Consider the following 17,734-nt stretch of genomic DNA (forward strand, 5'->3'; position numbering starts at 1 on the left):
AAAGGACCAGAGTGATTATGCTTTTGTATCTATAATGAAATAGTGTTCAGAATATTCATGGTGCTGAATTGGATACGTTCATATCAACGGCGCCATACGTTTGGCGAAGTTGTTTTACAATACATCATTCTTATTCGGCTCCCATCGTTTCGTGTTGTTGTTAGGAATACTGATTTGAATTTACCCGACCAATGATGTGGAACGTATACTATTATTGAAGCCACACCAGTATGATGGCTTTTTTATAGTCCCGGTTTATTTGCGTTGTGTGAAATTTGTATGCAAGCAGAGGTGAGCTCGTCTACTGGAAGGAACTGTCTGGGCATGCCCCCTCTAGATTTAACATTGAACATTTTTTTGTTGAATATTTTTGTTTATAATTTGTTGTTCCACTAAGGTTTTAAAAATTATTGTTTGATAGACTGTTCTATCTCTAAAGATATATTGTATATCATCGCTTATGCAACAAAAAGTAAAATATACAGTTTCTCAGAGTTAGCGTGTAGAACGTCGTGGGAAGTGCATTGATTCAATTAACAGTGTAAAATTAACTACAGCGAGATCTGCACAGGCGGCTGTGTTCGACATGCGCGTGAGTTTATCGCTAAGATACAATAATACAAAGAGCTTTTATTGCGACTTCTTTGCAGCTATTGAGTTCATTTCGTTCTGATAACCGTATAATATAATAATGTTTTATTATATTTTTACTACTCAACGTTTTTTAAGCATAATGATCTAAGAATCATCATAAATTTTATATTATGAATGAAATGAAATAATTCCAAAACCCTACTAGTATTTTACCCGGAACTTTATCCGGTTGAATGGGATATATTTCCTGACCAGGATAAAAATTAGCCTATGCCCTTCTTCATTCCATATACTATATTACCGTACCAAATTTCATAGTGATTCGTTAAGCCATTAAGGTGCTAAGAAGCAACAAACGTACAAATAAACTCTCTTTCACATTTATAATATTAATTAGAATAACAAGCGTGATATAGAATTGAATTGAAATAATCTTTATTCCAATAGACTTGTTTACAAGCTCTTTTAAATCGTCTATTTTTTATGATACTACCGCTGGGTTCGGAATGGTGTTATCTGTTGAGAAGAAACCGCAAAAAACTATTTAATTATTATGTACGAAATAATTTTACATTTGTGTGGGTTACATTGAGTTCTATTTATATGTATTATTAAATGTAAAATAAATAAGTAAACACCTGTTTACAAGTATGCCAGCCATTATTATGCTTAACCATATATTAGGAAACTTCACCACCCGGCCCATCACGCCGCCACCAGTGAGGACCTTATAGTAAGTATTATTAGCTTTAAGTTACTTGAATATTGATAATGGTAGAAATATCTTCCTTGCATAGGAAGAGATCTAAACCCAGCAGTGGTGAGGCCGCTAATGAGTTGTTATGGTCAGATTATAAGGGTCCAATTCTATAACTTGTTCTCCCAATATTTTACATTTCATTAGCTAGAATAAAGCACCACATTTTATATACTAGTTAATCAGACGTCAGAAATAGCGTAATTAAATTCTCTCAACAATACAGTACATATTAAACTCCATTATCCTAAATAAAGTTCGATTATTCCAATGAACTATATATCTTCACTAATGATGATAATTTTTTATTCATACACTAAACTGCATGAAAGAAAGTACAAAGCTGAAGAGGCTAGATATTTAGTTATTTACATAATTTATAACAATCTTCCCAATTGCTGTTGCATTAATATCTGCGTAGGTGTGATGATTGCCCACTACACGTGTCTCGATAACGATCGGTCTCTTAAGTTTAATTAGGGATAAGTTTGGTGTCTAATATCCCCGTAATCTTACACCCACATCTGTGGATCTTGAGAATCGAGAAACTTAAAGTTTATCTAATAAAGAATTTCTTAAGATAATATGCAGGGAAAAAGTATCTACATATATATTTCCGTAAGCTTTAAAAGACAATATTTTGAAAATTAAGTAGTCGTAACTTTTTAAAATATTGCTGTGTCCAATTGGGTCTAATATAACATTGAGTTCAAGGGTTACCTTGTTTTATTAGGTATATTCTCGATCTGATTTTGTCACATTATTAGATATAAAAAAATCTTTAATAATATTGTCATCTGATACCATAACCTATCTATCAATATGACATAGATCACTTTTGCTACTGCCCTATTTCAGACTAGTCACCCTTTCCATCTAGTATACATATCCCTTATAATATTTCGAAATAAATAATTTCACGTTTTTAAAAATTTTTACTGATCTATTTCTAGGCGTCAACTCAACAACTGCCTATTTCTGGATAACTCGTCGAGCACAGTTTCTCAAAGCCCTCCCGTGCTGATAATTGTTTTTATTTTTATAATTTTGCTTTTTATTCCCGTTCTTTTTATGTATATTAAATTGTGTTAATGTCTTATATGACTACTTGGTTTTTCTACGGAAAGTCGTATAAAAGTTTTTGAAAAATTTTATTTACAATTATTCAAGGTAAATCAATTTTATTTCAAAGATATTTGACATATATGTACATATGTATGTGTGTGAGAAGGCTATTGAAAGTCCTAATGTCATTTTATCAGCTTTTTTTATCTCAAATTGAAATGCCGAAAAAGACCAATTTGGTTTTTGAACAAAAAATCATCACATGTGGATCGGAGAATAGGGGGGGTGTTAAAACCGTAATGGAATTTTTACTCAAAAACTCACGGACAACAAGAGAGGTTTGAGGGGCATTGTCGTGGTGAAGAATCCAACGCCCCTCTCGGCCAAAGACGAACTCGTGCCACACGATTTTTGGCGACTGTCGACGTGAATTTTCCATCAACTGTCTGGCTGGAGGGGAATTTTTTTTGGACAATCCCCCGAACATCGAAAAAAACAATCAACATTGTCTTGACATTCAATGGATTTTCTTGATTTTTGTTCGTGGAAATAAATAATTTCACTTTGGGTTTTTAAAACATTTTTTCACTCGGATTCTTGCCGATTTCGAGAGAAGTGATTATGCGACGCGCTGCTCTTCAACGGAAGCGGGCTAACGCCGACGGGGTTTCGTTAAAGGTAACCTCATCAGATGGCGTGACAACTCGTCGAGCACAGGCGTCAGACCAGACTGAAGCATTGTTAGGGACAGGAAGCCCTCCCGCGCTTATGTAATTGTGTTTTATGTTCGTACCGATTGCTTTTGTAATCTCCCGTTGGTCTTTACGATGCTTAATTGTGTTAATGTCTCATAAACCAGAGTTATTGTTCATTGATCTTTGTTGATTATGTATTATTTTGCAACGAACGAAACTATTTATAAATTGCACCTGTTCAAACAAACAGTAACACAATAAATTATATAATGCAATTGTTATAACACATGATGAATGGAAATGTTTATCAATACTGTCTAAAAATATATTGAATGGCTTGGGAATAAAATGTATTATTTTCATTTGTATAATTTGTACACAACTAAATGTGTTTTCATTTCTGTTTATCAATTTTATAAACTTTCGTGAATTCCAATTTATTAATAATTTTTATTATGCTAATCTGTACTTCTAGATTTAAAGGAAAATTATTTTTGGAAATCAATAACAATATATAAAAGTATCTCTGTAACGTAACTATGTACCTTTGGAGTTCCTGAAAGATTATAATTTATTACCTTATTCTATATCTGTGAAGCTGTGGCCACTCAACGTTTAGAAATCCTCGGAATAGTGAGGTCCCTCCATGAGGCCTGTGAAGATCTCAGGAAGCTTCTGTGCTTCTGGGCGGAGATGGGCTAGCTGTACTAGAGCTAAGCGCGGAAAAGAGAGTCCAATTTACATTACATTGTCTTATTCTATATTACGAGAAATATGAGGTGTCAAACTTCATATGTTCAAGTTTAAGGTCGTATCTATCTTGTTACAAGAAAACTTTTGTGAATAAAGTTTCTGAAACTTTCATATTATACCCAATTTCCTAATACTGTAATAATATGCTCCATATGAAAATCTTTAAATAGCATGTGGCACGAATAAAGTAATTATCAAACATGGTCAATTAGATTTTAGAGTAATTAGTTTTGCCTAATCGAATTATTTCTGACGGGCGTTCCATGAATTAACTAGATTATTATGGTAAATTTAAGTCTAAAATGAAAGCTTTATTTAGTAGTAACGAAGGGTCCAATGGGAAACTTAGTAATAACTTTGTCTACTGGTTAGCACAATTTTAGGATAGTAATATTAAAAATCAAATTAAAAAATCAATGATTCCCAGAGTTATCCTAGAACTTATCTCGAGGATTCTTAGTTTTCAAAATAGCTAAGTATGAAGGTTACTGTTTGCGCCATAGTATGCTCTGTTATGTCCATGGTACTATTTTTTTTATGGGTGATAATGGAATGATAACCCCTGCCGCGCTATTGGTATACACCGACGGGGCACTAGTGAGGGATGATAGATGAAGATGAAGCAGGTCAGTTAGCCCATCGTGACGGATTCAACAAGAATTGTTCACGATGGTTTCCAGGGGGAACCACGTGGAGGTCGACCTGATAGGGCCATGGTACTATTATTAATGTTGGTATATATTATTCATTGTGACGATTACCACTTTCCATCAGGTGGGCTGTCAGTTTGTTTACCATTTTAAGTTGCATAAAATAATTTAGTAGTTTTACAGGGGAAAGAGATTTTTAGTTATGGGGTCTATAACCCCTCATTGGTGCTTCACCAGCATATATCGATAGCGCAGACGAGGTTAGCATTTAATTTTCATTCATTAAAAAAATGTGTACTTTAAAGAAAAAAATATACTTGCAAACAATATGTACTTAACACTTAACTTACTATTAAAAATCCTAATTACCTCGACTGAGGATCGGGAAAGCCGTCAATGTAGACTTAAACCGAAATCTCACCACAGTTGTAAACACTATATAACTTGTATATTGCAGATAGGAGATCATTGTAATAGCCATAAAGTTAATACGAATTTAATGTTTCGCCCTAAACACACCGATATGGCGTATCTACCGTGACGCAACTTAATAGGTTAATTTCCTTCGTGCATTGTGTTTGTGTGTTGCAGTGCATTTGGAGCTCTGATGGCTCTCAAACGTATCCATATGATTAAGAGGAATTGTTTCTTCGAAGTAGAACTAGGTGTTTAATGATCAATTAAAGTATGTAATCGAATCACTTGAAAAAGAATAAAAAATTCGTAGGTCTATTGTGTAGATTTTTTTTAATGGATGATAATGGAATGATGACCCCACCCCGCCTGTGCTATCGGTATATACTAGCGGGGCACCAGTGAGAGATGATTGGTGAAGATGAATAGGCAGGCCAGTTAGCCCATCGTGACGAATTCAATGATAAATTAGTTATGATGGTTTCCAGGGGGAACCGCGTGGAGGTCGACCTGGTAGGGTATATTGATAGCAATGAGGACTAACCTCCCCATTACCAACAATCCCTTCCCCTCAAATATTGTGTAGATTACAGAAGAATTATATACATAGTTTTCAATAGCAAAATATTATATTAGTTACACTTGCAGGTTTATTAATTATAATTTTAGCTTACTATTATATTTGTCATTTTTCCTTGTATTAAATGGTTTTTTAACTTTAACAGACCTAGGTAATTTCCTGGCGTCACACATCATCCGGGAGACGGATGCAATGTTTCCTTCAGTTTCCACTTGGATGAGTCAGTAGTCATGGCTTGCACGTAGGTCTTTGTTCTCTGATATTTCACTGTATCCAATGCTCATGTCATCAGTGAATTAAACACATTCTAATTTCCTTACAATTGATATTATTTATATAGTTAAATAAAAACTAAAAAAGTAATATAAGTGTTCTTTCCTATAATGATTAATAAATAAAGTGAAAACGAAATCGTACCTAAAATTAAGTCTATATATATTTTTTTTGTTTTTCAAGCCTAATAAAGTAAAATATTTTTCCTTGATGAAAATGTTTAGATTCACTGGCAGAACACTCTGTTAAAAAATGCGAACAATTTCAATAATTGTTTCAGTAGTTAATGTATTACTCCGTAGACGATCCTCCAATGAGAGGATAATCAGTGAATAAGGATTTCTTTCCATGTATTAATTACTATTAATAAGTTCTTGAAAGTTTGTTTGTTACTTCTTCATATCTTAACGGCTTCACCAACACTCATGAAATTTTGCCTTCACCTAGTATTTAGAAAAAACAAATAAGTATATTAATTACCTATTATCCCGGACACGCACATGCATCGCAGTCATAGCTAGTATAGACATATATTCGAAGTTAAGCCAAATATTCAAAGATAGAGAGCCAAACATTCAATGTATCGTCTCATTACTCATGCTAATCTTGGCAAAGCTCGAAGTCAATTCGGGTCATGTACATATGAAAATATAGCAAATGCCTTTGCGTGAGCATTTTACATGTTACGCTATTCGTTTTTTAACGAATTCCAAAGGTGTTAAAAGTTAGCAGGAGGTTGGTTATTCGTCTGTAATTTTTTTATGGTTGTTACACTATTACGTTGCCAACTTTGAACCGATTTTAGTATATTTCTTTGCAATCGATTGGGGTTACTCTCGTTGGTTTTATATTAATTTTATGACGGTGTTAGCTTTATGTGGGCTATTTATTGTGATTATGAGCATTTTATGGTATTTAAGTTACATCTCCATTATTCTATACTTACAAAAAAAATGAAGCTAAAAAGAATTTGCCAATAAGATCTGTATTGGCAGTTTAATTATCATTGAGTTAATCTATGATAATAAAACGTTATATATCGTTAATATGTTTCATTCTAAAAATAAAATAATTTCGTCGCGTGCCCTCAAATGTGCATCGTTACAATCCCTTGACACTGCGCGGGCGCATGTCGTGAGGGGAGCCCCACGCACGTGCTCAATTACGAATTCAAACCGGGTCTGAACAAAACGACTAGACACGAAAATACACAGCGCCGGACGAAGATGTTCCTTTTTCATGTTTAAATTGATATTAATGTAGTAAAGTGTCCTTATATTAAATTGAAATTATGTATATTAAATTATTTTTGTATATTAGAGAATTATTTTTGAAGAATTGTTCGGATTGATACCTGCTGCAGATTTTCACCATCCATAAACTAAAACATTCTACCGTGCGTTTTTCGCACAATAAAGACAGCAATGCCGTAGGTGTTGTGGGTGACCACTAAAAAAAAAAAAAAAAAATCACATTCTATCGCACAATAAAGACAGCGACTTCAATAGTACCAAAGTTATATATATCCAATGTGTAAGTAAACCCTATCAATTACAAAAAAAAAAAAAATCGGACCAATCCAGGTTAATTTATAAAACGTATTTTTGAATAACGTATCAGCTTTAAACTCTTTATTCAATATAGATCATAAAAATATCTATACCTCGTTTAAAATAAAATACACTGTACCACAGTAAATCTTTTCTAGAAGTCCATAAATTCAGATTCAAAACGGCAATAAGAAGCAGGAGTTATTGACTCTTCATCGTAACGTTCAAAATTACTCGTGTCGCCTGGAGATTTGTATTTCGGAATAAATGGTGGCGGAATCCGACAGTTAAGAATAGCCTCCCACTCAATCCCTCTGAACCATCTGTGGTTCTTATAATCCATGACGCCATTTTTCATAACGCCGAGTCGTTTAGTAATATCCACCTGTAGTACATTTCGCACGAGATCTCTCAAATCCGCATTGAAACTAGATGGGCACCTGTATTTTCCACTGACGATTTTCTCATACGTTTTCATAGGATCGTTTGCGTAAAACGGAGGATAACCTGCATTCATTTCAAATAGTAATACCCCAAATGACCACCAATCAACTGAAAATCCATATCCTTTGCTTAAAATTAGCTCTGGAGCAAGATATTCTGGAGTACCGCATAAGGTCCACGTTCTGCCCTGTAGTATTTTACAGAACCCAAAATCTGTAATTTTTAAGTAACCATTTTTATCGATTAAAATATTTTCAGGTTTCAAATCACGGTAAACTAGATTGCAGAAGTGCAGATATTCTATTGCTAAAATTACTTGACTAGCATAAAATTTCGCTAAAGGCTCTTCAAATTTACCCATTCGTCGAAGGTGAGTGAACATTTCTCCGCCTGGTATAAAGGGCATTATAAAGTAAATATAGCTATTATCCTTGAAACTACATTCCATAGAGACTGTGAAAGGAAATTTTATGGCTTCCAAAATACGTTTCTCGTACAAAGTGTGGTCTACTTGCTTCATTTTTATAATCTTTTCTTTTTCTAACACTTTCATTGCATAATATTTTGAACTTTTCAAATGTTTTAATAATATTACTCTGCCAAAAGCTCCCGTTCCTAGAGTTTTTACGCGTTCCAGATCAGAAAAAGCTATATCGAATGTGGGCGTCTTACACCAACGTTCTTCAAATTCATTCCTTAGCTTTTTCAAATATTTTGTGTATTGCAATTGTTGTTGTTCGGTATAACCATCACGTACATCTAAGGAAGGGGACTGTGATGTTGATCTATATGATATTTCTTTCGCTGATCCGAAATTTCTACGCGAGTACATTTTTCACATCTCATAAATGACATTTTGTTTATAGTTGGCTCATAGCCATCGTGAATTATCTTGTGCAAAATGTTATTAATTTATGTTGTTGTTACTATTAGTATTTCTTACTTAAAGAAAATGTACTAAGATTTAGATGAAATCGAAAGTAAATAAGGGTGTAGGTAGTGCAGGGTGAGGGGTGAACGGACGGCCAACCCCTACCGATCAGCTGTTTAGGGGTGCCACGCCATACCGCGCCAGCCGGTCGCCGTCCCGACTGGTGTATTGATCAGACACGTGAAAGTTTCCTCCCTATTCCGTGCTTTGTTGAGACGCATTAATACTGCAATCTTGGTATAATATGACTACGATTTCGTTAATCAAATTTACGATTAGCCCTTATGTCTCAATTTAATGAGAATAAGCAACGTAATAAGTATATTATTAATATTATAATATTGTATAAAAACACCTTACATGTTAGTAATAAAATATATTAAAACCGTAACATAACAATGCATCAAATTTCAGTAAAAGAACTTCTTCGTGTACTTCTTATTAACTACTTTTGTGTGTACATAATTTTTGTTTTTTAATACAGTGAATCTTATTAGGCGTTAGTAGGCCAGCTAATCGTACTTAAAACTATAGCCGTTGGCATTCGTTAAAATACCGTTAGTGAACCATAACATAGAATACATTCTACTTAAATGTACGTACATATTTTTATTTCGATGACTCATCAATAAAATCGAAACGAGTATGTGGTGTATCGTTGACGTTCTAAGAGTATGGTCCTTCGAGCCAGATGCTGGTCATGAAAAAACACATAACGACGGCATATGGTTTTATATTGTATAAATTATTTACACAGGTCAGTGTTAATTATGTAAGCAGGTAATTGTAATTCAATATACTCGTTTCAACGTAGGTGATACGTCAACGGGGGCATGCAGTGTATTATTGGTAATGTATAAAGGTATACTCGTAAACCAATCCGGTTACCAGGGCACGCTATGTCATGTGCTATTGCATGCTATGTCAATATTGATTGATTGAAAACGCTAATAAACATAAAGCTATTATTCAATGTTATAATTTAATGACATTCGACATTCTTTTTATACATAATCATTTCATATAAAAATATTTATTTAAAAATTTAAATCCCCTTTCAATAAATATGCAATTCAATTCTTTGAAGCAAAGTGACCGCTGTAGAATGTCAGTTTGCCTGTAGATATGTCTGTAGGTTGCCTATTCAGACATACATGAACAGTTAGACACAAACACAGGTGTCAAAAAATAAAACAATCGAAAAAAATGTACCATAAATGTTTTTGTCTATTTGTTATGAATATGTTCTTGATTTTATTCAGAATCACCAACTAAACCACCACTAACTTTAATCCATTGTACTGATGTACTTACAGCCTATATAGTGCGACATGGACAGAATAACAGTACAATGATATTTCGTTGCGATGACTTTATTGCGTGATTTGATGCTGACCTCAATCGGCGTGACCACCAGTAGTGATTTTGATGTACTAACTTCCAAGGTCAAGAGAACGAGGGTCGCGAATATCACGATAATACTACATATCGCAATTTGATGTCTACTACAAAAAATTTGAAGTTTTCAAACCTCCCTATCAACGATTTTCCACGACTATACACAGGGTTCTTTAAAAAGGGCATTAATAGGTTAGTATCATTAAACGCGAACGTGATACTTCTGCTTACCCTCATTGATGAGTACCAAAGGAAGGTTCCTTTGCTAGTTAACGACAGATAAGTGGTCACTACGACACGCATGAAAAAGTATAGGAGTCCAGATTTCTTTTAAAAGACGATTAAATAACGGCTCTGTTACTTTACTGTAATGAGTCTTTAGTGACTAAAGGACTTGTCGGCCACAAAATATACCTGCGGCCTAATTTTTCTATCCTAATCTTATCAGATTACACTGTTAAACTGTAAGAAAGTTATTTATTTACACAACCAACACCTGGTATTTATTACTCATAAGTTTATGTTCTAAAGCTACTCTGCCTGTGGTTCCGTGTTATGAAATGGAAACTGTTAATTTAACTGTTCAGTGTTTTACGGTGCGTTTAGCCAGTAAATTTTACACTGGTCATATTCACTGAAATAAAAAGAAATTTATAATTTACATCCCGAAATAGAAAGCGTCTAACATTACCGAATAGCCTTAACCACTAAATATAAATCTTATTTCATTATTTTTAAGTAACATTTAAGTATTATCTAAAAGTGAATTTAGTTAGACTAAAAAAAACAGAAAACGCATAATGTGAGCAAGAATATAAAATCCAAATTTTAAAGATTTTCAACTAAATTTTAAAATAATAACACGGGAACAATATACAAAATCCATGAAAGAACTTTTGCAACTAAAGAAATCTCTTTAGTCTCTTATTTAAATTATATTCTTAAATATAAACTGTGGGAATAGGGTAAACAAAAATTCGCTTCCACGGTGGTAAAACCAACGACGATAGATGTAACCATACCAACCCATGAATCTCTCTTCATTACAGAAAGATATTATCACATTGATTACAGGCGGTTTTTATTTCTATGGGCTTTTTTATTTTCTTTTCTTTTTCATACACTAATGTTAATTAACTAATTGGGTTTCCTCAATAACTTCTTATGACATTCTTGGGAATGTAAAGATTGATGACATTTTGTATTCTCATTCTCCATCATCACACGGAGGAACTCTCAACACTTATCTAGTATCCCAATCTGTATCCCACTATCTGATCTGGTAAACATTGTTTTATCCCCTGCTCCACTGATAGGTAAAAACCGTATACGGTTTTTATGAAAAATAATTTTTATTTATTTTTATGCCGATAAGAAAAACTTTTTTATTATAACTATCTCACAAGTTGGAGCAAACAATACACATTTACAAAATTTCATTAAAATGGGTTGAGTGATTTTGATAATTAGCGTAAACGACGTGACACGCGATTTTTATATATCAAGATATAAAAGAAACAGATTGACAGATTTACGTAGAGCCGTAGGTACTCGGTTTAAAAATATGAAATTTTACAGAGTAATGTCCGAAATAAGGACAAAGGTGAATCCTCATATGAACATAAAATCAGAAATAATTGACTTCACGCAGGCGATGTTCAGGAAACAGTTTTATACGTTATCACTATTCTTTATTGTAGATTTTAGATATTTAAATTTAAATCATCTTTATTCAAATAGAGTTGTTTACAAAAACTGAAATCTTATTTTTTTTTAAATCTACTCCCTGCAGTAGATTTCGGAAAGTTCTTATGTGCTGAAATGAGCTCGCAATAAACTCAACACTCACTCTTTTAAAATTTCTGTTAACATTTAATACATCTTATGAGAAACATATATTTATTTATTTATCTCTTAAAGTACATGGTCATTAAAAAGCATGAGCATAATCAACTACAGCGACGACGCACTTTTGTCATTCATGTAATCGTTTAGTATGTAATAGTATTTGTTCCATAAGTGTTTTTAATAACAGCTTTAAATTTATTAAAAGATAAACCTGTTAACTTTTTCTAAACGATCTTTCGGAACAGCAAGTTTGTATTTGTATCTTGTGTTAAGATTATTGAGTTCGCTCTTAGCTATAGAATAAGTGTTCGTTCTTTGCTCTGAATAAAACTTTAATGAACAAGACAGCTTCACATTGCTTCGAAGAGCGAAACCTATTTGTTGCAATTGTGTTCGCAGTCAGATATATTGCGATCATCGGTCAAGGTTGTGGAGGCCCGCTGTTCGCAATCCCAACTTGGCACGTCACCAGTTTGCTGTACTGAGATTTTTTGTCCCGATTTCTCACAGGTGTACTAAATTTTTCACATATCCGAACGGATTATTCAAACATTTTGTTTCTTATAAGCCTTATCCTGATAATTACGAGCATAGTAAAAAAAAAAGAAAGAAAATACGCTATTGCCATTTCGTAATTCATGTTTAGTTAATTTAAAAATGATTATTTATTGTTTCGTACTTTAGAGGGCAGGAATAGTTAACATTCGGTAAACAACTTTTTACATCAGAGGGAGCCATCCTCACAAGTAGTGGTAATATAAATTTTCGCTCTCACTAATACAAAATTATATTTTTCTACAAACATACGTCTATAATATGATACACAAACATCTTTATATATTATATAAGACACAAGAAACTAGACAAGATCTTTTTAGATGGTGTTCTGGCCAAATTACTTGTTGTTTCACCTATCGGGGTTTATTATGGGCTTTTTTTATTTTAACTCTATAACAAAATTAATATAATATTAATTATACAATTAACATAAAAAGAAAAAAAAATATAGGAACAAAATAAGAGAAGAAGAATAATAACTAGAAATTTAAGGTATGGATAATAAAAGACTTTCTTTTGGAGTGACCTGAAAATGTTACGTTACCAACTACCTGCTTCGTCACGGGTATTAACTTCACTTTGAATTCTCTAATCACACAGGAATAATGATCTCTTTTTCTTTCTAATCCCTCCCCGTCGCTAAGTACTTGAAGTAAAGCAATCAAAATAAGTTTCGCCGGTTATAATCCTCTCACTCATATTTATCAAAGTTGAATGGACGTTAAATGCGAACACTGGTACCTACTGTTGTAGTAGTTAATTTTGACTGAGACTACGCACTTATGTATGTTATACGTATGGTGTGAATTCTGCTTCACTTATAGTAACTGCTCTCATCTGTGCACTCATCATAATGCTATCTAAGTAACGATTTAGGATATTGATGCCATCAGTGTCTTATATTGTGTATTTTAGTAAAAATATTTTTATATAGTTTTTTCTCCGACTGCTGAAATAAGGAGAGTAATATTTCCAGTGTATTTATCTAAGTTGTATCTGGATCTTTGCTACAACTTTGAGTTAAGTTTGACCTATTTTTTAATAAATAGGCTGTGGTAATCATACAATTCAGACTATCTATCGTCTGAATTGTATGATTCCTGCAGGGCGACAGTATAAAGCAAGTACAGTGCCAAAAACTCAAACTCTAGTTAAAAAACTTTCGAAATTTCAGCCTTGATTTATTTAACTTTGTCATTACCACGTCTAGTAGTTTCAAATCGTTGATACATTTTATTTTATATTTCCGGTGACAAATATGTCTACCATTAGGTACTCGTACCAGCCGGAAAAGTCGAGTGGAATACCGACTTAAAAGGGGCTCGTTAGCATTACAGCGCGATATGGCGGTTATTTTTCGAGGACACTATGCATCGTAAAAACTAGACTACGAACTCGTTTCCCAACGTCGATGGCCGCTAGTTACGTTGAATATTTAACATTCGCTAATTCTAAATATGTTTATGACGTCAGCACGGAAAGTAAAAATAATTCTAATGAGAAAAAAAAACTTAGTGTTTACAACTGACCTGTGACTGTTGATAAATATGTACTACGGAAAACAGCACAATTTTATTATAAATCAATCACAGATAAATAACAGAGAGAATTGATTCTATTTAATGAATCTCAGTATTATTATAGTAATTTCTTAAGTGCTGAAATATACGCAATTGACATTTTTATTTTATACAATTTAGAATGGCAACAAAGCTAAACGGCCCACCTGATGGAAAGTGGTAACCGTCGCCTATAGACATGAGCAGTACCATGGACATAACAGAGTATACTATTTCGCCCATGATACTCCATACGTCGCCATTCCTGAGGGACTCAGGATTATTACGTTATTACGTTAAATTAAAGTATAGCAGCTCTGGAATTTACAGAGAGTATTAAAAGCTTTCGATGTTATCACTGACGCTGATAATGTTTACTGTACCATATGGCTTTGAGTGTGAACTAAATAGATATAAAATGTTTTTTACTGTATGATCTACCGATTTCTGTGTTGCTGTGTAGTGTGTTAGTTCGCTGTTGTAAGGTTCTCTGTGAAGGCTCTGCTTTGATTTTTTCTGTTTTGTTAATCAATAAAATTATCTGTCTCTTTTTCATACTATAACATGAAATTTTAAAGATTTTTAGTAAACATAAATATTGCACAATTAGCTTGTTTATTTTTAAATTACTGCTTATTACAGTTCTTATGTTTCAGCATTTGCCATTTACGCAGTGTCAATCAAAGGTTCACGGTCGTTGCGTATCTAAAGCCCTTTTACCCTCGCTATCCCTCCAAGTAAAAATATCTCACCTTTTACATTATAAATATACGAGATCTCCGGCGATCAATATTTTCCTTCGCTTCACGTCAGAATAATTCATGATCCTTTTTATCAAGACTGCCAAGCTTGGAGCGGGATATTATTACAAAATTGTTATTGCCATGTCGTTAAACGGGAGAGAAACTAAATGATTTGTAGCCCGTGATGTTTGTGCGTTCCAGTTAATAAAATTAAAGGCGCCCTCAACACCATTGCAATGACATCATTGAAGTCTTACTGTATCGTTTTGAAGTTATTCTAGTCATATGACCTGCCGTTATAATTTACCTACATACACTTATAAATGTCTCCGGAATGTGTTTTATCGATTTGTAATCTATAAGTAGGTAAGGTAAATACCCCATAGGAGTAAATAAACATACAAGTAGCAAATCGTCTTATAATTTTTGCTTCTTTAGAAGGAAAAGTGAGCGATATGTTTTATTTTAAATGCATTTAAGATTGGCATGATTTAGCTGTAATTTTGGTTTAGTAATAATTCATTTAAATAGGTAATTACCTACCTAAACCTTTTGGGGAAAAGTTGAAGTTTCTTTGAATCGTAACATTCTTCTTCTCTATGAATATCATTATTTATATTTGTGGCAAAATATGTGTGTAGTCCACTTGCCAAGCGTGACAAAATTCCGCAATAAAGGGAGGCCTTTATTCAACGGTGAACATTTAACAGCTGATTATGATGATGATGTATATAATTAATTGTTGTTGTTGAATCAGCCATTAACTGTCTACTGCTGAACATAGCCTCCCCCATAAAGGGAGTTTTACCAGTAACTGTCACGCTTGACAGGCGAGTTGGCAACTGCAATTTGGCTTTTGGTGATGTTTTAAAAGGGACGCTGCTGCCCGTCCCTCCACCATAAGCTCCCTTAGTCGCCTCTTACAACACCCACGGGAAAGGAAGGGGTGGCCTATTCTTAGCCGGAGCCTACACGGCTAATTATTATACTTTATAATATTTTTAATATAATAAGCGATACTATATTTTACTCTTAGCTCTAAAACATTATTTCATTAGCATACTAAATGATATGTAGGCGGTGTATCTAGAGTCTAGACTTAAGGTTATTCAGCCTTATTTAACGTGACTCATACATCTCGCAACTCACATTGTTTTACTATTTGCCATATCCTCCAGAAATGTAGTTAATATAATGACTTTGCATTAAGTTCTGACATTCATTTACGAAGTAGTACTGATCTTAATCGTAATAATTGAAATCTAAATTGAATATGTTTAAGAGAAAATATTGTTTGTTTGTTATGCACGAACTCAAAAAAAAAAAAAACTTCACAGATACAACAAGTAATATGGTTAGTATTTTATTAAAAAACAATTGTACGAAGCCAAGGTAGTTACTAGTTATAAATATTCTCTATATTATTATAGGATATATGTTATATTATTCCAACGATTAACATGCTAATATGTATATGTAAAATCTAATCTTTTAAATTTTATTAGTGTGTTTATAATGCCTACTGTTGTTTTAATTATGTGCTTCTGAGAAAATTGTAAAAATATATAAATTAACGAATAAAATATCTCTCGTCTTGAATACAAGTATTTTTTCTTTGTTTAAAGATAATTTTGTAGAAAATATTTTACCATTACTAAAAGGTTTCAGAAAGTCGTAAGCTTTGAAAGTTCAGTTATCTATTATGTATTTTCTAATTATCCTGGTGTTTCTCATTGTTTTTTCTAGAAATTCGTAACTTAAAACAGTTCTCTCACTTCGTGTCAAAACATACTAAAAGTTTCATCAAGTCTCAAGCTGTAAGTCTCGTTTTCATTGTTCAAAGGCGGCCCTCTGTCGTCATTAATACTTAGGACACCTCCCTTTTGTCATCACTAACGCGCATCTTTCCTTCCAACGAAAGAAGAAAGGCTTTATTTCTTGTCTGTGCTTTTGTTGCTAGTATACACTAGTTTGTTTTTCATGTATTTTACTTGATGAGATTTTTAGTTACACTATAGACCTTGTTAATGTTTGCTGAATTGCTTTTCTGGATTGTTTCAAGCAATGTATCGTTTGTCAATGTCATAGGTATAAGCTTTTGTTGTTATATTATCTTTACATTAAACTGTGAGGAATGTTTTCAGCAAGGTATTTATAGTATTGGGATGTTTAAATTTTTTGTACGCAAATTAAAATTTTAATTAATATTTTTTCAGTAGGCGGCTCTGAAATGTTATTTAAACTTTACAGTATATAGAACCAAATGAAACAATTTTTGTCCATTCACGTTCCAATGACTGTTGACACAAATATCTCTATGAGTAATCAAATAATTAAATACATACGGCAGAGTACAAAATGGGATATCTAACAATTTTGTTAAATAGACGACGACCTTTTACTGGTTAAAATTTTCTTCAACAACAAGACGATAGATAGAAAATAGGTTGTGTACACTTGATAGTCTTCATATCGGGCACTAAAATACAATTACTACGTAATTTAATTGATTTATATTGTCATCATTATCAGGAGATTCAATTGAACCCTTCCATTGTACTGGCCTTGGTCGTTTATATATGTCATTACTTATATTCAATCCATTTTTTTTAAGGAAAGAATTGTGGTCATGTCAGAAGCGTTGTTTTAGCTTTCATTGATAATATTTCATAGTCAAGTAGGCCGTGATATTGGTCTAGGTCGCCTTGATTCATTCTTCTTTATTTTCCTTCAACACGTATTAACTGTGAATCACTATACAAATAAAAATGTGTAGTTGTTCCACTCGTTCATATCTTACTATCTTATCAATAATGTAAACATTGCTTTTTATATATTGTTAGTCATTTACATTTTGTTGCTGCTATAATAATTATTATTATGTTATTATAATTCTTAATTTAATGTACTCTAGTGTAGGTA

General features: G+C 33.0%; 2 protein-coding genes across 4 annotated transcripts in view; one reads left to right on the forward strand and one right to left on the reverse strand.

Moving 5' to 3' along the window:
• LOC113517057 (leucine-rich repeat and calponin homology domain-containing protein) overlaps positions 1 to 17,734 on the forward strand; it is a 68,718-nt gene that overhangs the window by 7,854 nt on the left and 43,130 nt on the right. The gene's annotated exons all lie outside the window — the stretch shown is intronic.
• Positions 7,398 to 8,607, reverse strand: LOC113517058 (cAMP-dependent protein kinase catalytic subunit 1-like). Its single transcript, XM_026901588.3, has one exon. It carries the CDS (start codon positions 8,605 to 8,607, stop codon positions 7,486 to 7,488), a length of 1,122 nt encoding a protein of 373 aa, XP_026757389.2. The 3' UTR covers positions 7,398 to 7,485.

Source organism: Galleria mellonella, unplaced genomic scaffold (genome assembly GCF_026898425.1).
Source record: "Galleria mellonella isolate WM207_F2 unplaced genomic scaffold, CSIRO_AGI_GalMel_v1 utg83, whole genome shotgun sequence".
NCBI classification, from domain to species: Eukaryota; Metazoa; Arthropoda; class Insecta; order Lepidoptera; family Pyralidae; genus Galleria; species Galleria mellonella.

Coding starts and splice junctions, on each gene's coding strand:
- LOC113517058 (XM_026901588.3), bottom strand. CDS start 8,607: ATGTACTCGCGTAGAAATTTCGGATCAGCGAAAGAAATATCATATAGA.